The sequence below is a fragment of the Cataglyphis hispanica genome, chromosome 3 (assembly GCF_021464435.1).
Source record: "Cataglyphis hispanica isolate Lineage 1 chromosome 3, ULB_Chis1_1.0, whole genome shotgun sequence".
NCBI lineage: Eukaryota > Metazoa > Arthropoda > Insecta > Hymenoptera > Formicidae > Cataglyphis > Cataglyphis hispanica.
In genome coordinates, this window is record NC_065956.1 from 2,839,547 (window position 1) to 2,861,951 (window position 22,405).

General features: G+C 33.5%; 1 protein-coding gene across 3 annotated transcripts in view; it reads left to right on the top strand.

Annotated features, from left to right (window-relative positions):
• Positions 1–22,405, top strand: part of LOC126859487 (arfGAP with SH3 domain, ANK repeat and PH domain-containing protein) — a 45,331-nt gene that overhangs the window by 7,768 nt on the left and 15,158 nt on the right. For all 3 annotated transcript variants that reach the window (XM_050610819.1, XM_050610821.1, XM_050610820.1), the window contains exons 2-3: positions 12,013–12,085; positions 19,653–19,798. In XM_050610819.1, the coding sequence (XP_050466776.1) occupies positions 12,013–12,085; positions 19,653–19,798 (219 nt within the window). The remainder of the gene's footprint in view (positions 1–12,012; positions 12,086–19,652; positions 19,799–22,405) is intronic.

The following is a 22,405-nucleotide window of genomic DNA, read 5'->3' on the forward strand; positions in this document are numbered from 1 at the left end:
AGACATCCTTTGTATGTTATTTATGCTATATTTTCATTACTGCTATATCTTCATACTGAAAATTATGAATTATCTCGCGGCAGCAGCGATTATCGAGATCAAGTTCATTGGTTCTATAATGTCCGCGCATATCATCGCAGTAATCCAATAAGCGCAAACAGATTTTGCAATTGAACGCGATATAATAGGGTGTTCTTCAAGTCGTTATGGCGGTAGAGCGTTCTTAGCAATCGAAACGAGTACATACTCCGATAATGGTCGCCGACAGGCTGCTTTTGCGATCGAGGACGCTCACCAAAGGGATCTCTCGAATGTGCGCGCTCGTTAGTGTTGGAAGTAATCGAATGCATTAAAAGAATCATAGAGATCAATCTTGACTCTTTCGCTGTGTTAACTTTATTATCGTAATAAATATGTAATAAAAGATTATATTTGATTATATATTTTTCACATTATTATATTACATATTTTTATTACTTATTATATTATATAATTTTTTTTATATACAAATATAGAAAGAAAAAGGGAACAATATGTTCACATAATTACAAGAAGTTTTTTTTTTTTTTCACTTGTAGATAAAAAAATGCATTTTTCAAATGTATCGCTTAAGACTATGTCGGTAAGTGCATTATTACTTCCGCGGAACGAGCACTTGCATGACCTTTCTTGATATAGCGGGAAGATACGCGGAGCACATCCTATCAAGATGCAATTTCATGCAAATCGTTTCGCGTCGAGCCGCGCCCGCGGCGAAAGCGGTCGACTTAATTATCGACGTCGTCTGCTACTCTTTGTCTTATAATCGCTCTTACGCCATCGCGTAATACCGTCGCAGTGTTCTTTTTTTTTACAAACTTTTACGTTACGAAATACTTGGGCGTTATTGCAGCGATATTGGCGGCGCGCAGAATTGTTCGAGAGATAGCAAGCAATTTTGCGCCGCGGCGCATAAACGCTTGCAAATCACGGTGTAAACGTCAACAATACGAATGAACGGTCTGTCAAGGCCGGCACATGACATGAATTCCTTTCGTTTTCTCTGCGAAAACTCAACGAGCCTGCATTTGTTCAAAACATCAAATCGAGGAATGCTTTCATGTTATTCAAGTGTATTGATATCATTAATATATATAATTGAAATGTAAAATATAAAAAAATGAGAGAGTGATATTATACGCATAAATTGTATCTTCTCTTTAAGTTTCGAACAGTTTTGTCAGTTTGTTTGATCAATCGAAAGTCGCTTTTTTTTAAAGAAAGTTATTGAGACTTCGATTATTTTTATAATAATTTTCAAATTTATCACACGTCATGTATTCAAGAAAACAAAGATAAAATCCAGTTAGTGTTAAATTTTATTTATTCGAAATTAATTGAAGCATTTAATTTTATCATTTAGTTTCTCTCTTGAAATTTTATCCGCCATCAATTTGTCGAAATATAAGTACTTGTTACACGATGTTATCATCGAAAAAATTAATTGAAGTCTAAGAAATCTGGAATTTAAAAAATATAATAAAAGAGAGAGAGAATGAGATCTTATACAAATTAATAATAAATTTAATAAATAATAATAAATTTAATTAATAATAAATTTATACGATTTATCAGAACTTGATACGTAAGGTATCATGTATATGATTATTACAATCTATTAATAGATAATTCACTCTACAACATCTCTATTTATATACATCAATCTGTGAAGGTGATTGAACTTATTCTCGAACCGATTTCTGGAATGATAATTCAATTCGTTACGCTTTCCTGAGATTGTGTTTAGCCATTTACGTTGGAATGTAATGAGCACTCTCGCTCGCTTAACTTCCAGGTTATATCTTGTAATTTAACATAGATATGATAGATATGAATATTATAGCGATTAAATCACGATCCTAAGATTGACAGGCAAAAAGATTTACAATACAAAACATTATAACAAATTTATGTTCTTCTGTATCTTCATTAAATTTAGTCGCATTAAAAGTACAGAAAGTCAAAATACGAATTTATAAAACGAGATATGTGTATGCTTAAATATTAATTTAATCGGTAATTAAGGAACAGATTTGAGCAAACTTGTCAAAGAATTAAATTTTGCAAAAACTATATCATTGAAACAAAGATCATCTAGAGAGCCCAACACTATTTTAATAATTTTCATGATAATAATAATGTAAGAGTGAAAAGAAACTTTAAATATCAAAATAAAATCAAGAAAATTGTGACTAAGAAAGATAAAAACATTATTGCAATTTATAATTTATTACTTACATCTTTTCGCGAAAAAGGTACATGAAATAAAAGGCGAAAGAGCTTTTTTTAATTCTTGAAACATTTTTAGAATACGTATTCTTTCTATAACGATCATTTCAATATGACCACTCCAGTGTAATGAAGTCCGAGGAAGTAGTTCTATGTCATCGAATATCATTACGGGATAACCAGCTTGCGGTTATCTGAGCGGAAGGCGATATACATACGACCTCACATTCAAAATTTTCTTGTCAGCTATAAACCATTTATTCCTTATGTAGTGAAGAAGAGGACAACAAATCGAAATTTGTTATAATTTATTAATTAACGTCTCATTTGAATCATGTAATAATATGTTCGAGAAAATATTGAAATAAAGAACGCGTATATAATAATAGGATCATATAAAATATATATAAAAAGATTTTATTACATATTAAAATGGCGCCGATGAAAGTTTAATATTTTATTATCGTGATATTTTGTATTTTTCTAATACTTTGTAAGATTTTTTAATTGTTTTTTTTTATACGACATAAAATGTATACATTTAAAAATTGATTCAGATCTTCATTATAGTGATTTTATTGTATCCACTGTGATATTATATCCAATCATTAAGATACGACTAATCTATTTCAGATTCCGAGCGACCTACTCTTACGCTTATTTTTAGCAGCAAGTTATCATTAGCACTATATTATGCTTGAGAGATATTTAATTTATTTTTATTCTCGAGATATTGCGCGCAATTTTTATTGATAGATAAATTTTTTTTTTTAAATAAAGAAATAAAAATGTAAATTAAAGTTTTAAAAAGGTCCTGTATGAAACTGATCTCTTTGATCAACGTGAAAATCACGCGTGGCGAACATAACTGTACGAAAAGATATCGATAGTGGAAAAATGAAAAGAAATTTACGCGAAATGAACTGTGGCGAAGAAGAATGAGTACAGTGATGCATCCTCCCGGCGCAGCTGCAATCTAATTCCATCTCTCTATTGTGCTTCTTGAATAGGACACCAAGTGTATCCGTATATGATGAAATCTAATCTCGAACGGGAGAAGAATTAAATTCAACTGGCACTTTTCCAGCGCAGTTTTCCGGGCTTGTGCTAATTTTTCACTTGCTCAAACACCGGGGAGAAAATAAGCTGATTAATAAATTGTGGAGAATAAATGAAACATTAGTTAAAGTCTGAAATAAATTTTTTTTTTTTTTTTTTTCGTTTACAACAAAGATATTTATACAAAAAAGGTTTTATTATTTCTTGGAATTTTACTTACAATTGGTTGATTAGTGCTATTTAGCGTTTACAGCTTCAATTACATCCAATTGGATGTCGCAGTCTCGATATTAAAGGAGAGAAATTGCGCGAATACGAAAGAAACCTGGGGTAATGTTCCGGTCGGAGCGGAAATGTTATTATAGATATAGGTTTATAGAAAATCGATGTCACATCTCTCGCGTCCCATCGTCGCCGGAACAGCGGGCGTTCCGGATAGAACCAGGCAGCAGCAGCAGCAGCTTGCTAGAGCGAGCTGCGAGGCCAAATACGTCTCACTTCTTCCGGCGCTCGCGGAAGTCATGCGCGATTTTAACACGCTGTCTCGGCATCTGTCGCTCTTTACAAAAATTCGGTCGACTTGCAAAAATGAATCCATCGTGGAACGAAAATACGTCGCGTAAAAAAAAACTGAGTTATTTCAGAAAAATATTACTGAAATATGTGTCAAGAAATTTAATCGTTTAATTGGTTAATGAAGTAACAATAAAATATATGTTATCATATTAGAGGAGAGTAGAGTCGGTTGTGCCAATCGATGAAAATCAATTTAATCCGAATAGATCTGTGATAAAATACTTCGTCTGTGAACTCGAATGAATTATTCGTAACATCTGTAACCGAGCATTTCGCCGATAATAAAAACGCGTTCAATCTCGAGACATAGATTCTTAGAAGCCGTAAATTAAAAGCGTTGATTCTAAAAAAATGTTAAAGTACGCATTAATATTTAACGAAGAGTTTCCATGTGTAAATAATGTGCGAATTTTAATTTTCATCAGAAATATTGCCATTCGAGGCGTTAGTTGATAACCACCTAATATGTTATCCACGGCGAATTTTTTTTTTCCCGGCGAATTTTTTTCTCTGGCAATTTTTTATCGGAGCATATGGCAAATATTTATCATGATCACGTTTCAATTGATTCTAATCTCGTTTTTTCTAATACTTCATTACTTTGCTGCTGAAAAAAAATACATAATTAATAATTAAATATTAAAAATTATTATTGAAATTATTATAATATATTTCGTTTTATGAATTGAATAAATTAATGCATTCAAACAATTAGATCAAAATATAGATGAAAGTTTTAAATTATTTCGTATTTATTAATTCCATGATGTCTTCTTTATATTCTTTGTTATAATATGGCTTTAAATTTATTTTCTTAGCTTTGCCGAGTTTTATGGAGGACCAAGTGTTGTGGTTAGCATCTGCATTAACAAATGGCATTAGTATTCCAGCGTTAATCAGTTCTAGAAATTATCATAGTAATGCAAATGCTCTCTGAATCGTCTGAAGTGCTGTTATTTCCCGTTATTATTCGACGTTATCATGTTCTCGGAATAATGGCACAATTTACTATCATTGTTTTCCCACATTTTCAACATTTGTCTTTAAAAGTGCGCGAAACCTGTAACGTAAATAAGAATATAAACAATTGTTCAGAAGCCAAGTATGTGTCTAATGTTTGCCAAAAGTGTTACAATGTTTTCGTAATTTTTATTTGTACGGTTTAGAAAATAAAGTCCTTAATATTTGAATATACCAATTTGGAAAAAAATATAATTTATAATTTGATACTCGGAATAATCTATACAGAAAATCGCGTTGCACAAAATTCAAATAATTTTTAAATATTTTTATAAAATAAAGTATTAATATTAAACTTGATGAATTTGAAATAAGCTTGAAATGTTTGTGATATACATTCTGTTTCTTTCTCTCTCTCTCTCTCTCTCTCTCTCTCTCTCTCTCTACTTTGTATTACTTTCTATATATATTTTTTACATAGAAATTATATATTCTGAATTAAATTATTATATATTTTTAATTCAATTTATATAAAAGTGATTTTTAACACGATTATAAAAATATATTACCGATTTTCATATTCGAGTTATACGTTCTTTGTCGTTAGCTTTCCGCGGTGAGTTTTGGTTCCGATACAATGGCCTCATAAGTATCCCTCCGTCATTTTTCCTAGAGACCGCACACTTCCTCGATAGATTAACCCTTCAACAGAGCGGAAACGTGAACGCGCACTTTGATACCGGCAATTCTTTTTCGCGCGAAACAGCGCGAGTGAATTCTTTGAGCGTGTGGCTGGAAAATGCGACGTTTGTCGACGCCTAATAAGCCGTAAAAATTCGAAACATGCCCAAGAGAGCTAGAATAACCATATTATATATTTCCCGAAGTATTCACAATTATAAGTACAACAAAAAGCATTGTAAACATTGCAAATGATGCAGATTATCTTGAAAACTGACATAGATACAATATTTGTTAATCATTATGCCAAAATTATTATGTTTGTTTTGCTTACTTTAAAAAAGTGTAATATAAAATGTATTTTTTCATCTATAAAATACATATATATGTATAATATGATATACATTACATGTAATTTGATTGTGCACAAGATAGATTCTAGATTTTTCGTTAGATTTTTTCAAAAAGCGAAGCCGACAGTCTTATAAAATTTGATTAGAAGAACGTTTGTGCACACATTCTTATTTCGTTACAAAATGCATACAGAAAAAGAATAAATATTACAACAAGGCCGATTGGTTTGCGACATGCAATGCGAGTGCCATATCGACGAAATCTCATCCGGTGCATTTTTCCGCTGATTAGAAATAATCGCCGCGTTGTTGTGAGGCTATATTATCCAATATCGTCGACATATTCGCGATTGTACACATATATGCGTTCTTCTATTTCGCTCGTTCATCGATTTTCCAGAATTTGCGAACGCGATACTCTTGCACGAGTTAGGTATCGCCAGATACAGGTTGCATTCCGGCAACTGACGCGTAATAAACCTGTGTGTTCGCATACGAGAAAATCGCCGCGGGAATCGTTTTCAGATCATATACGCGGCGGGTTTATTTACCCGGCAATTTTCGCGCGATGGACGCGATACGACACCTCTCGTCTCATCGCGGTCCATCGTCATTTTTCGCGACGCGAGACGCCGTAGGTGGTGTCGTTAAGGATCTTTAACGCTCGCATAATCGCGTGCTCGACGACGATGAGAGCCCGCTGATTATCCGCGTCGCGAAACGTTTCTTCCATCTTTATATCGTTTCGACATTTTTTTTGCGACAATTTTTTTCTGGTCATAAAATATTGTTATTTCATTATTTTAATATTGCTTTATTTTATTACATTTAGTATTCAATATTTAAATTTGTAAGACGAATAGATTAAATTACATATGAAATCTCTAATTATATTATACTTCACGAAAAGAATTTTCTTTCGATAAAAGCTGAGAGAGAAGGAAGTCTGGCACACATTTCATTACGCGTGATGTTTACGCGCTCGTCTTTACGAAGGGAATACCTCTCGAGAGACAGCGGGAAAAAAAAAAACACTTAGCACCCTCTGAGAAGAACACGCGTTGTACATACATACGTACACGTGTATGGAAGTGGGCACGCGACACGATGGGAAAAGGCGGGGTCATTAATTGCGCTTTGTGAGCCTCGCACAAAGCGGGATCGGGCCACGATTCATCGCTTAATGTAAGCGGTATATACCGGCCTATACAGGATGCTCTCAAACGGGCCGCGAGAAAAACCTTTTTCACGACCTATTGTATACAAACTAACACACACGCGTATACTTGCGATGAGCGGATAGAAGCACGTGCGAGAATTATGGCGCAACTTGAGAGGAAGTTTTCCCGTTTTGGAACTTACAAAGTTTGTAATATCTCAACTGCAATATGTTTTATAATGTATTGTAGCGAAAGAAAGAGAGAGAGAGAGAGGGAAGATAGTTTCAAAGTTATTTCTTAATCTTCCGGTTACATATCACGCGGAAGATGAATATTCTTCGCCAGGCTTTACCTAGTTTCTAACTTTTCGCTCAATTTAGTGATAGAAATGCACAGCGGAGTCCGATAATTCCTACGGATATATCGATTGCATCTGTGCGCGCGAAAAATATTGCTTGTCGTTTACTTTAACTATAGTAACTTTATTTTTATTTACGATTAGAAAATTTTTCAAACACAATCTTTGAAATTTAATCAACTAATTTGACTGGCAGTATCGTAGATCACGCAGAATGTCATTCATGCTTCTCTTGATATTTTATATTCAAATTATTCCGCACAAATTTATTCCATAAAAGCAAATTATTACATGTGTCATAAAATGATTGTAAATTCTATTAATATAATTGAATTATAACTTTAAAAAAGAGTCACATTGAGAGATATCATATTACATATCAAATTTCATTAGTGAATTGAAAATTTCAGCTTTGATATAATTCACTAACAAAATCAATGAATAGAGTCGATCGGATGCATATTCAGTCTCAAATATATTTTCGAAATTGTTGTGCACAAATATGATAGAAATATGAATGTATTTGTACGCATATATATATGACCATACTGTCCATAAATATTGTGGCGTATAATAACCATATAAATTAATATTGGAATATTATAATAGCACGTCTGTATTTTATTTTCCTTCTGATAGCATTATGAACGAAACGTTTAAATATGCAATGAAATTATAGTAAATATATATTTTCTTTATGATATAAACATATACATAAAACATACAATACACACATACACACATACAACATACGCAAAATATTAAAATAAATAAACCTAAACATTCTATAAAAAAAAAAATAAAAAAAATAAAAAAAAAATATCTTAGATTTTATTCATATGCTTCTTTGAAACCAGGAAAGAAAGGATTCTATGAAATTGTGCAGAAAATCAAATATAAAAAATATGAAAAAATTTGTAAATAAAAATTAAAAAATGATAAATTATTGATATTTAAAAATATCCGAAAAAATTTATTTAAAATGAAAAAGATAGAAGGATAGCGTCGTTACGACCACGTCACACCACTTCCGCAATATTTTCTATACGGAATATTCTCTATTCTCTAGACCACGTAAGGCCACAGAAACGATCGATTCTCCAGACATTCAGTATGCCGACCATATGCTGCTGGCTTCTCTGCTGCCAGCAGCGTAACCTTTGCGCGCACACCCGCACATTAATTAGAGAGAGAGAGAGAGAGGGGGGAGCAATTACAGTCGGGCGCGAGGTTACGCAGACATGCGGGTGTCATCACGGCTAATTACTACCAGGGCAACACACGTGCTTGTCTTTAATTCGCAAAAGAAATTTGATTTGCCGAACTTGCGACTTGGATCGATCTCGATTGATTGTAACATTCGAAATGAAAATTTATTTGGCATTTTATACTCGGCTTTACTTATAAAATAACTAATTATATTTTATGTGCTGTCATAGCTCTTTAAATATATTCTTTATTCTTTTATAATGTAATAATTCTTATTATAATTTGTATAATGTAATATTTTTTATTAGTAATAATATATTTATATTCCTTTATTATGTAATAATATATCTTTTTAAAATAAAAATATAAAAGTTTAATTCTGCTAAAGCTTCTTAATAAGGCCATTCTCTACATTATAATGATTAATATTATATGATTCCATTCTTCTATCTATTATTCTAACTATTCGAAATCGTGATATAATCGGTTCCCACGATTCTCTCTATTTCTTAATGATAACTACAAAATCCTTTCCGATCAGAAAGTTTGACTATTTGCGCAATTCATTTATTTCGCTCGTGAGATAAAATTCGAACGCCTCTGATAAGAAGAAATATATCACGTCTCATCCTCATACTAAATAAATCACACTCTGAAACACGCCTCCTCCATTTATCAGGTTCCTCATTTATCATTCTGTGTATTTTCATCATAGATATTGATCATTTACGTTGCTTTTTATTATATGTCATTATATCAAAGAGTTTTTCTTCCATTTAGAAAAACATATAACGATATTGTAAACAGAACTTTTTTTTAGACACGAAAGTATCAGCGCACGAACACATCTTGTTAAATTCAAGCATCTCTTTGACAGTGTAACGCTGCGTACATATGTACAACATATTGTAGTATTATAAGGCCCGCATCCAGAAGTACATGCACAAACAATTGCTTTCCTGGGCTCTTATCCGGTTCGTCGAGGGTGGCGCGGCGGGAGGAGGAGGAGGAGGGGAGTAGAGCGAGGGAAGAGCCAGAAGAAGGAGAGAGATTCCCGGGCGTGGTGAAAGCAAGAGTCGCGATCTCGGCCCCGAAGCTACGAGTCGTCGTTTTGCTTTATGGGCTCGTGCGCGCGGCCTTCTCAGAGTGCTTCAAGGACGACGAAACGCATCGCCGGCCCGAATGCCGAGGGGAAGAATCCGGCAAGGTCGACCAGCAACATATTCTATTTCTTCCATTTGGTTTTTTTCAATCGCGCCCGTGCGGACGAAAATAATTGGACGATGAACGGACGATGCGCATACATTCGCGCCCGGCTCTCAAAATTTAATGATTGGCATAATTGAAGAGCATAATTTTATCACTGTCATTAGAAAAAATTAAATTAAATATGATTTACTATTACTAAATTATTATAATAATTTTAAATTGAAATAAAATAAAGATTCTTAATTATTAAGTTAATTAATATAAAAAATGATATTAGATATTAGAAGTAACGGAATTTTAAGTATTTGATATCGGGAAAATTTGCACGAAAGATGTAAATGGACACTCGGGTCCATAATACTATCGACAAATAATTTAATGCAGCGATAATCCGGCATTTCGCGATGCATCGCACCGAGACCGATATCGCTGCACTCTGTTCATTACATGCCGCGCGCATTAAATTTTATATATGCCGCATCCGGCGTTGATCACACGTGCGTTCCTCGCGCTCGCTCGCTTATTAAATCCTTATCGGCATTCGTCGTCGCTATTTCAGTATAGCATCTCTGGCCTTTCTTTTTGCGGTTATACCACGCGCGAATTCCTGGCGCGTCCGGACCGCCCTCGATCATCGTATATAGCTGGATTCTTCGTCTCTTCTTCTCTGCCTCTTTTATCTCCCCTCTCTTTTCCTCTCATCTTTTTTTCTCGCCTCTTTGTTTTCTGCTCGCTCGCGATTTGCTTTATATTGAAGATGGTCGATCGGTTGATAGTCTGCCTTCTTTTAATTCGATGTGCTTCCGATACTTTTTACACTCGATTAATCATTTTATTGGATATCTTTTACTGGATTTTTAATTCTTAGATTTCGCATACATTTGTTATGTTTATAGTTTGACTTGCGCTTCTCTCTTTTCAAGGATGCATGAACTTCTTTTCTTTAACCATGCATAGATATAAATATATACTATAAACAGAAAGAAAAAAATTCAAAGAGATTATCTGATCGCTGGTGTCGTTTGTTCTTTTCAATATTGTTCATCTGTGTTTCAAGTCATGGCATTGATTTTCTTCTCTACGCTGAAATCAAGTGCGACTCGACCGTGAGTGACGAATTTAGCCCACGAGGATGCAATGCAACATGTGATGCGTCGCACGTGAATGCATGGCAGGTGATTCAGGGATCACAGCCGAGATAAAAGGCTAAATATATATACAGTGCCAGTGGGGCGAATATCTTCGCTTACTTGCAGTCTCTTTACTTCATGTAAAGTAAAACGAACGGCAGCATTTCCGGATGATTGCATCGTTTTCAGATCATATTCAATCTTAACAATAGGTGTATGATAAAGATAATCGATTGAGAAAATCTTTTTACAGTAATCTTTCCTTTCATATCTTTATTCTTCGCTCTATTGACAAAGCTGATAGAACGACTCGTGAAAGCATGTAGGGCGCTAATCGGATATCCGGCTTCACGAATCCGTGACGTATTTGAACTGAAAAACGCATCCGGACTTATGACTCTCAAAAAAATATATAACGCTTGAAATTCGAAAGTTTAACAATAAAGCCGATATATAGAATCATTTCTTCAAAATCTTGCGAAAAAAGTCACATGATTGAAAAACTGAATTATCATAATTTAATTTAATATGAAGCGGAAAAATATTATATTTAAAATTTAATTAATTCACGTACTCTTCCTGATTATAAGTCAAATTTAAAATCTTTAAAATTAAACTTTTAATTTAAAAAACCTGATCAGATTTCGATTATTGAAAGCTTTTTTTTTTTTAGATTTTAGGATCTAATTACATATCACAATTTTAAAATATATCAGTTAAAAATATATTTTTTGTATTCTAAATAAAAAATTCTGAAACATGTATGATCCTCAAATGTATTATTCAGATAAATTTAAAAAAATTAACTCTTATCAAAGTTTCAAAACGAATTCTGTATTATTGGAAGGTACTTTTGAATATTTTCTATTATTTATTTTTTTTATTTTTAGCATTTACATCGTTTGCGCGATATCATTTTTTAAAATGCAACATTGCATTGAATAATAGCTTGACTCGAAAATCTCGCACAAATGCGGTTTAAAAAAATTATCATTTTATAAGAGATTGCGAATTTGTTAGATATTATCACTGTTATGTTTCTGTTTCAGACCTTGGACTTTGATAGAGATGGGCTCACGAAGTTGAAAAAAGCTATCAAGGCTATTCATAACTCCGGAAACGGTAAGTCAAATATCATTACCAATTTTCCTGTAACTTGTATTTATGATTGTGAATACAACAAACAATTTTCTCTTAAAAAAGGGAATAGACTTCCGTCTCAGAATATATGATAGAATAAAGAATATAGATATAGAGAATATAGATGATAAATTAAAACCTTAATATTATATTTTCTATATAATTAAATTTATACGTAGCAGATTAAATTTTACTTAATTTTTTTCTTTTGAATTTTTTTTCTCAGTTTATTTTTATTTTTATTTTCCTTTTTATGAAAATGGGCATTATTTAAATGTACCAAAATTTTTGAAGGGTACGCAATTATGTTGCGTTAATTAATCAGCTGCAATTATTCTGATGATTCGGCCGGTGAACAAAAACTCTTCCATATCGCAATCATTCGTTTATATTGTCATTCTGGGACATTGGATTCTCATGCGTATTGAATGTCGTTATCAACACTGATAATGGCAATTGAATCATTGCAATAGGTATATGTTTGATTATTAGCGATACTTATACTGCATATTAGCTATGACAAGTATAAAATAATCGCGATGTACGTATATATATTTATCGTATATACTAAATGTGAAAGATCTCTCTGAAGGAGAAAAATAATTTTGGCATAAAATTAAAAATTATATTAATATTACAACAAAAATTTATATAATATATCTCCCAAAATCTTCTAACAAATTAGAAAATATACACCTACATATTTATAAATACTTTTATATTTGTACAATCAAATTTAAAATTTAGAAACCTTAAGATTTAATTAATTTATAATCAACGCTATATTCTAGCTTATAAAAATTAATGAAATAACAAATCAAATCCAGCTTTTATAAGATATAAAAATATGTTCCAAGCGATATGATATCGAAACGATTGGGGCGTTTACTTGTCCGATAATTTTTTTGCACTACCTACTCGGAGAGCGAACATAATATTACGTTCTAATTCTACGGGCGGTAGTGTGGATTTTTTTATTGCGCTCGAATGGAAAAGTCTTGTCGGGGTTAACATCCGAAAGGTCTATATAGACTCGGACTGAACTGACTTATACGAGTCGGGTTTGCCGGCTTTCCGCCACTTCTCTATCGAGCAGACAGATCGATTTCTCCGGCGCCCCCTTTGTTTCCCCGGCCAGGCCATCCTGCGGGAGAGTCTAGGAGCTTACATTCCGAATACCTCGCATTCTGGAGTCTGCGATCGGCATCTTTACGACTGCAGTTATATTCACGCCCTCGGTCTATAAACGAGCAAACGATCGATAACGTTGTGGTTGATAACGTTGACATATCACACGCTGCATCGCTCGCAAAATACGTCGTTGTTATCAACCAATGTTCGTTTGATACATGATACATGCTTTGACGTATAAAATCATCGAAGTGCTTTAAAATATTTATTTGTGTTATTTTTTTTAATTATAAAGATTATAAAAATGTAATTATAAAAAATATAATACATTTTTATAATATATATTTATATTTTTATAAAATTATAAAAATATAAATATATATTATAAAAAATTCGAAACAGATACAATTATATTAAAAGTATATTATTAAAAAAGAAACGTGTAAAAAATAATGATTGCTCTTTTCATTTTCGAAGAAAATCGTTTCGGCGTATACATATTAGGGAACAATGTTTCAACCGACATTACAAAATCATTTTATGTCTACGATTTTAAAAATTATGTTACTCTTCGTGTATAAGCGTTTAACATTTTTTGTTGCTGTTGTTTATTGGAGCAGTAAATGTCGGAGAGCGCGTTAAACTGATGTAACTTACGTGCGAACAACGAAGTTACGTGATTTTATTGTCGAGCGTGAGTATATCATCAGTATATTATTATGCGCTAGCTTTCTGCGCGTATTAAATATAGTTATTTATAAGTTTTATAATTACGAAAGGATTACGCCATAGATTAAATAATCTTGCGTCATCCTCAGAGTCTCGTTACAAGAATAGCAATAAGAGCAACGCATATTCTAAATTATAGATCGAAATTATATAATTATAATTAACGATTATGCAAATATATTGCATTTATTAATAATTATGAATACTATGGTTATATCATACGATATTCTACGTCAGCTTTTATATTTTATTCTCGCAAATTAAAATTTGATATTGCATTTTATTATGAAAATATGGTTTATGTTGATAAAAAATAGCTGATCTCGGCGAGAGATACCGACTTGAGTGTTTCTCTAATAAGAATAAAGCGGCAACGCGTGCCGAGCCGCATTCTCGCGTTAGCCGCGAGACTAATGAGAGATTAAAGCGACGTTTCCTTTCCTCGGATCGATAACGCTTGTATTATTTCGCGAAAGTTGCGTGCTCAAGCCTCTCCTTCGCTTTCCACGGCGAAGAATTATTCTTTCGTTACCCCATTCCATACAAAATCTTTTTAATTTCAGGTTTACACGCGTGTCTCTTTCTCCTTAAAATTACTTGAAAAATCACATATCCTAAAGTTATGTCATATTTTTATAAATCATGCCGACGAATTTTATATATGCCAAATTTTATATATATGCCGACATATTTAGATTGACATGAGATTTATACTTTCGTATCGGACCAATTATTTTTACGAAGACAAATATTTTTAGTATTAAAATAAATTTGAATAAACATGCCGAAGACACTGGCTTTTACGAACGGGATTTTGAATTGCGGATCTTTCGTGACGCAACGAGCTAGTCGCGCGAAATTGCTTCCTCAGGTCGTGAAACGTCGCTGAAGACTCTATAACTGTGTGGTAGAATTCTGTAATTGTCAGGAGCCGCGAATGGCTTGTAATTATATAGCATAATGGGAAGATGCCTCGTGAGAGCCTAGTATTATGAAATTGTTTTTTTGACGACAGCTTTTTATTCGTGTCTTAACTGGGACGCGGTAATGATACGCATATATGTATGATATTTCTCATTAAATAATAATTATTATGTCAGTTTATTTGCTTCCGATTAGTTCCATTTCAAAAACAATTTATAAATAATATGAAATGAGCATATATTTTACGTAATTAATTTATATTATTGGTATGATATTATGTTACTAATTAGAAGCAATAACACGCACATTGGATTAGATGCAAATATTTATTTTTTGTAGTTTTTGTAATTTGTCATTATTTCAATAAAATTTTTTCTATAATAAAATTATATGTTTTTAAACGATAAGAAGCGAATTTTATCTTGATAAAATTCGTGATATTTTTGAATATCTTCGTCGATGAAAAAAAAACCCGGAAAAGTATCTTTTTTTATATGAAAAGTTTTTTTTAGTCTATAGAATTATAGGAATATTAGTATCCAACAATATTAAAATTTCAATATATTAATTTTATATCAATTTTAATATATAGATTCCATAAAACTGATGGCAATTTTTAATTCTGTTTCTTTAAAAATTAAATAATTCCTTTTAAATAATATATCCTCCAGGTAGTATAGTATTACCCTTGTCCTTAATACGTAACCCTTTTGCGATCTCTTCATGATATCCCACGTCACGAAGCCTCTCATCTTCGTCGTGTGCTTTATTAGCTCGTAATTGCGCGGTGCTTGTTAATGTCATCTTATCTACGGCATATCACTTTATCGTGCTTATCTTCTCCTAAAATTCTTATATATTACATAAATAATCTTTTAAAAATAAATCGAATATTTTGCATAGCAATATCATTTTATATGTGTGTGAAATAAATATAAATGAAAATAAATTAAATACACGATAATAAATAACTATTGAATTCATGTTTTCTTTTTCTATAAAAGTTGAATAAAATAATGCAAATATATTTCTTCAAAAGAAGAGAATTGTTTCTGTTTAAGTTAAAATAATCATATTTACTAATTACCATTTACACATTATTTTAATATATATTTTTTTTTGTTATGATCGCTCTCATAAGGATTGATTATTATGATCATATATATTATATTATCGTATATTAAAAAAAAAGAATTGTGATTTTTAGACACTACTTACATAAAGTCATACAATAGCATTTAACAATATAAAGCTGCGATTTCTTATTTAAAAAAAAAAATAAGCGACAAAATATAACGTATGAGTAAATTTAAATTACCTAGTAATATTTCTACAGTATTAATAAAACAATGAAAATATCAGTTGTATTATTTTGCGGGAATAACAACAAGTCAAAACAATAAATTGCTGTCGTAGACGTGAACAAAGCGCGACGTATTAAACGCTTACATTCGGTCACCCGTGGCGTAGCGTGTATTTCACGGTTTCCCGGCTATTTTTCACCCGTCAATCGACCCCTGGAAATCGCAACAGCATCCGTATCAGATCGGTCAGCGTTATTTCCGCGTCGGGCCACAATGGACCACATTTCTCCAGATACCGTTCCGACATGTCCGACCTCTTCCCTCTCGCCTGCGGTTCTCTCCCCATTCACCTGTTACCGGTCCTTTCTCTTTCTCTCTCCTGTCTCCGGCTACCTGACGATAAACAGGATGTATCGCTCCGAGTACCCCGAGTGCGAATCACGTGCCGTGACGCGCGTTGTTGTCCCCAGGAGGCAATGAGGGGGTCCGATATATTTTCGAAACTCTTTCTATAGCGGAAGTGTCTCGCCAACAACAAACACCGGGAACGTGAAAATTTAACTGTTCGACAAACAAGTACAATGCAGCAAAAAATTTTGAAAATTAAATAAATAAAAAAAATTAAATAAATTAAATAAATAAATAAAAAAACTCAGGTAACATAAGAAAATTGTTTGATTACGACTATCTTTAATCATCATAACAATAATTTTTTGATAATTTAATTTACCCTAATACATTTTTCGTGATAAATAATTATTTTTGGCATATACAAAACGTCATGATGTACGATTCACATTCTCGGAGAGCTTTATGCTTGCTCGCGAAAATTACAATTTCAAATATTTTCATGATAATATTCGATCTCGTGCGACGTGCGCGTTTGAAAAATTCAAAGAGACGATCCATTAGCGATTCCAGTGCCATGAAAAGCTACGGCGCTGTTAGGTCGTGGGATAATACGAGATTCCCTGAGAATTTCCGTATAATCTGCTGCCGACGACCAAGAATGGCGAGAGAGCGACGCGGAGAGAGCAATGAGGCGTTGCGATAAATCTCGCGCTGAAGACAAGAATGAGGAGGAAATGATGACGGGCGCGAGCCTCATGGATATCTCGGTGTTATCCCTCTTTGATAAATTCAGTACTTTTCATGAATTTTGAAGGAAGGAAGAGAAAGGCAACGGAAGACGAACGCAGTCGGTATAAAGGAAGTCGTGCCAAATAGGGACGAAATATTTAGATATTTAATCGGAAGTTTGATTTACGGAGATTTGTAATAGTGCGTACACTGTAAAACAAAACTGACTGAAACTGTAGATTCAAAGGATTTGCAACTTTTTTTTTGTACACACACTATCTGAATATTCAGACACATTTCAATTTTTTAGCACATACTTTGTTTTGAATTTTCAGAAAAACGACTCTGATGATTATAATAGATTGTCTCAAAGAAATTTCAGACACTAAGAGATTTGAAAATTTAGACAAAATGTGTGTGATTTTTTAGAACATTTTTTTTGCCGTGCATATACGCGCGTTACGCTCAAGTGGGAATTTTTAATTTTCTCTTTTTGCGTAGATTTTATTTTGTGCATACAATTTTGATGACTAAACAATATCCCAATACCCATGTGTTTGACGCGGAATTTTAAAACAGGCATGACATAACATTTCCATGTAGTTGTCACGGTTTCAATGAAAGGGATTCTTTTTACCTTACAGTTCCCGCCAGCTTATCCATTCGACCGGATGGACCACGATTACATTCACTGCTTGCATCGCAACCGCGGCTGAATCAAATATCACTTTGCGACAAGGAGACAATACCTTTTATTCCCTTTCGCTCCTTGTTCTTTGGTACATCCTGTTGAGAAGTTTCCTTCGGCTAATGAAATTTCTCCCGGGAGGAAGGATGCGCTCCTTTCAGTCGAGCGATAAACGCTTTTCGACGTTACTCGGAGTCAATCAGATTGCAATTTTACTTCAAGAGAGAGAGAGAGAGAGAGAATGCAGTTTGGATATTGAACGAAAGAGTTTTGAAAAGCAAGTTGGACGAGGAAATGGAAACATAGTTTAGAGGAACGAGACAAAGGATTCGATGGTTTGAAAATGCGAATAACAAGCGATTGTTCCTATTACAAAGGTTGTCTGTATGGAACACTTGAAACTATTTATGGTTAAAATAAAATGCAAAAATTCTAGTACACCTCTAATAGATTCGGCTATTTTATATCTTCTACATTCGCATCGAGGGATGGTAAAATTATTATCACATGAGTTTACAATAAAGATGAGAAATTATATATGAGCCACGAATCTATAGAATATAATAATTATAATTCTCTGTTAAATTACATGCGTTAGTCTCAGATAAAAACCAACGAGATTCTCCGGCTGAAAGAGAAGCCGTTCATCGAACCGGACGCGAAACGTTTTTATTTTCACTTTGCTTCGTAGTCCAGCGAGATTCCATACTCTCCGTCATGTATGTGCATACTTGCATGCGAGAGACCGATGATATCGGTCGAACAACTTTGCAGGAAGTTGGAAGGAAAGGCAAAAAAAAAAGAGAGAGAGAGGTGTTGGCAACCGACAAGAAAGGAAGAGGAAGGGGATTATTGGAATATTGGAAAGCGGGACGCGAGCTTTTCTCCTCGCGTCGAGATTGTACAGTCGGGAGATTCGGGAAGCGGAAGGATGAGCGAGGGAGGAAGGACAGGGATGTAGGAGGGATGTAGAAAGAAAAGTCCCCTTTCGATATCGCAGAGCGCGAAACGAGAGAGAGAGAGAGAGAGAGAGAGAGTGTGACGTTTATCGCGCGAGTGCATTCCACTCAGCGCGGTGCAGCCTTGCAAGGCTGCTTCGTAATCCAAAGCGAGGAATGCAGGAATCCGAGTAAAGTATGCGATGTCTTACGGTAGAAAAAGGATAAAGTTATGAGTATATATTCTCTCTCTCTTTTTTTTTTCTCACAATCGGTGCATTTGGATTGAGATTCATGGCAGGCTGCTACGTGTACAAAGAGCGCAGGAATTAATTCCGATCGCGGGCGTTTAATAGTCCAATGTGTAATTTAACGGTCGCTCGAAATATTTGTTGCTGAATTAATATTTGCATAATAATACATTTTACAGGCAATGCGCGAACGATTTCGAGACAAGAAAAATACGGCGGCCCTTGAAGATGAAATGATATAGTTACGCATGAGGGAGAGATCTCTGCTTCGTATATAGGGATCCAAGAGAAAAACATTTTCAAATTTTTTACGTTTATAAGATTTTTTTATCTGTTGTAGATGTATAAATATTTGCATATTTATTGTGCATTATTTTTAACCTGATATTTTTATGACTGAAAAAAGGGGCGAGTAAATAAGAGATCGGTTTTTATAATTTTAATTAATATGTGTTTATGTAATTGTTATTTTCATTTAACGAAATTATATGCGTTTCTTTGCAGCTCACGTGGACAATGAGATGTACTTAGGAAGGGCGTTAGAGAGACTCGGTGACGCCGCTTTAAAGGAACAGGAACCGGATATAGGTGCAGCGTTCCTCAAATTCGCGGTGGTCACGAAGGAACTAAGCGCCCTCATGAAAACTCTGGTATGTATCTCCAAGCGAAATTTATGTTAACATAGGCGAATCACGGAATATTCCATGTTTTTAGTGCTGATGAGCCTCCGCGACCCACAGAATATTTCGCTTCTTATCGTTTCTTAATTATGTATATCGCGATGATAATAAACGTATATCGGATTAATTATTCAAAAAAATTCAAAATAGCAAGTTCCACTAGGAAAAAACATCGAAAGGATATTATAATTATATTAACATGTAATTAACGTAATTAAATATATCAAAAAATCTTTAAACGACGTACAATTCTCGAAAAGGAATGCTGGAAAGTCGCAAAGCAAGCGCATCGTCTTAGATTTTACGATTCATCAAGCGGAGATATTAATACTCCGTAAATACGCCCTCGATGCATTGCGGTGCGCGCGCGTTATTGGAAAAATCTCTTTACAGTCCATCGTCAACGGATGGCAACGACCCTAGCCCAGCGTGGTACGTTCTTCGTACGTACATACGTTGGTATAGGTGCAAAAATAGAATTTCTAAACCAGCGATCAATATGAAAAGCGTGCGCCGGTCGTGCGCTGACGTGCGCGACGAAATAAAATTTCGCGCCCGCGGAGAGATTGCATCGATCGCACGAGAGATTCTCAGCTTTCGCGATTAACGGTCGATCAAGTACATTGCTCGAGAAAGAGCCTCGGATTCGCGACCGCGTTTTCCTCGCCGGAGACGAGTCAATATGACATTCACGCCACGCGTTCTGTAGGAGAGCAAATTGTTCTGCTAAAACAATTTTCCATTCCCGGGGTTTATATCTTTGAAAGCTTCCCTCCTCCTCCCCTGCGATTGTGTAGCGTGACGTATACGAGTATCTGGGTCGCGATGAATGATGAATACAGGATGAATGTAAATTTGTACGACGGTAAACTGTAGACTCGCTATGCTTAATCTTCTCTACGTCCAACGTTCAACTAACTCCCGGCTGTCGAACATTCGAGACTTTTTGTCTCGCGACTCCAGATTGCCGACTTGTTAGCTTGATATACCAGCTTATGATTTGTATTCAGATTGCATAGTAATCGTATAAACATGACTATAAAATAAATGAGGGAATTCTATGCATTCAATTCACAATGAATTTTAGAGTTATTGTTATTACATGCATCACGATGAAACATTGATAATTAAATCGTACACGCGGAATGAAATATTTATAATCTTTTTTACATACTACATTAGGAATAATTGTTTTTTCAATCAAGTAAATACATTTCGCAGATTTTTTTCACTTAAATATTAAGTATAAATACTTTGTTTCCAGTAAAAAAAATTTTGTTATATTAAATTATTAAATTATTATAATTTTTGAAATAAATTATTTAAAATTATAATAGAAAAAGAATATTTATATAATTGAAAATAAAAAATTAATTTTTGAAATAAAAAAAATCTGTATTTTTTCAACAAATAGCCAAAAAATTAAAAAAATGTTTTTTTTAAAGAAAGTATAATAAAAATGAAAAAACAATTTTTTTTATTTGCAAATAAAAACATACCTTGCTTTTATTTCATATTGTACTAATTTAAATATATTTGTTGCTTGATTGAAATAACTAATTTCTTTGTAAGTATTAAAACAAATATTTTTCATTTAATAAAAAAAATTGTTGGGGGATTTAGTACATTTCTTTCGATATAAGTAAGTACTCCCTTTTCACTTTTTGTTATTATTTGTTGAGTTTTTTCTTTTTTTAAGAAAAAAATAAAAAACTATTGCTTTGAGAAAAAGAGACTTTTTTGCTCGCACATTCAATCCATTATATCACTCTGTGAGAAATACTAAAAATCTTTTCGGCATGCTCGTATATTTTCACTTTTGTGGCATTTAGCTACATCCAGTATACGCTGACACGATTGTGCTTAGCGAGGAAAAAAAAATCCTCCGTGCGCTCGCTCGTAATTTCCTGCCGCGATGGCTCCTCTCTTATTCTTCAGCCTAAAGCTGCTCGTCGTTGAATTAAGAAACTCGATTCGGCAACCGTATTATACAGCAAGTCCACATTAACAGGATGTCTCGCGTAAAAAGGTCCGGAAGTATATTAGAGATGGAAAAAGCGCTTCGCACGTAAAGAGAAGTATAATACCAAGAATAAAACACACACACACACACATACCTCTAAAACATATAACATATCTTTTGTTTCTAATTATATTCAATTAAATTATATTTAATTTATTATTTATTATTTACAAAAAGATCAATTTTTACGTACAAAATATACTTTGCATATCACTAGGTATTAAAAAATTATGTTGATAATTTATATTGAATTCTAATTATATATACGCACATGATACTTTATTTTATCAATAAAGAAGAACGGATAATAAATAAGTATTTGGATAAAACATCTTCTTACTTCCAATGTCAATGAATTAACTAAAAATAAGAGAGACGGATATAATTCTCTCCGGGCATGGATTTCAAAGCCGGACGATGCTGATTTAAACTGGTTCTGCATATGTGCCGACGATTTCCTAAGCTAGCGCTATGCGGTTAGCCTATGCAGCGCAAATCGGGACGTCTCACGCAGCAATGGAATAATTACAACTACTGAAGCGTACTCGCGGACG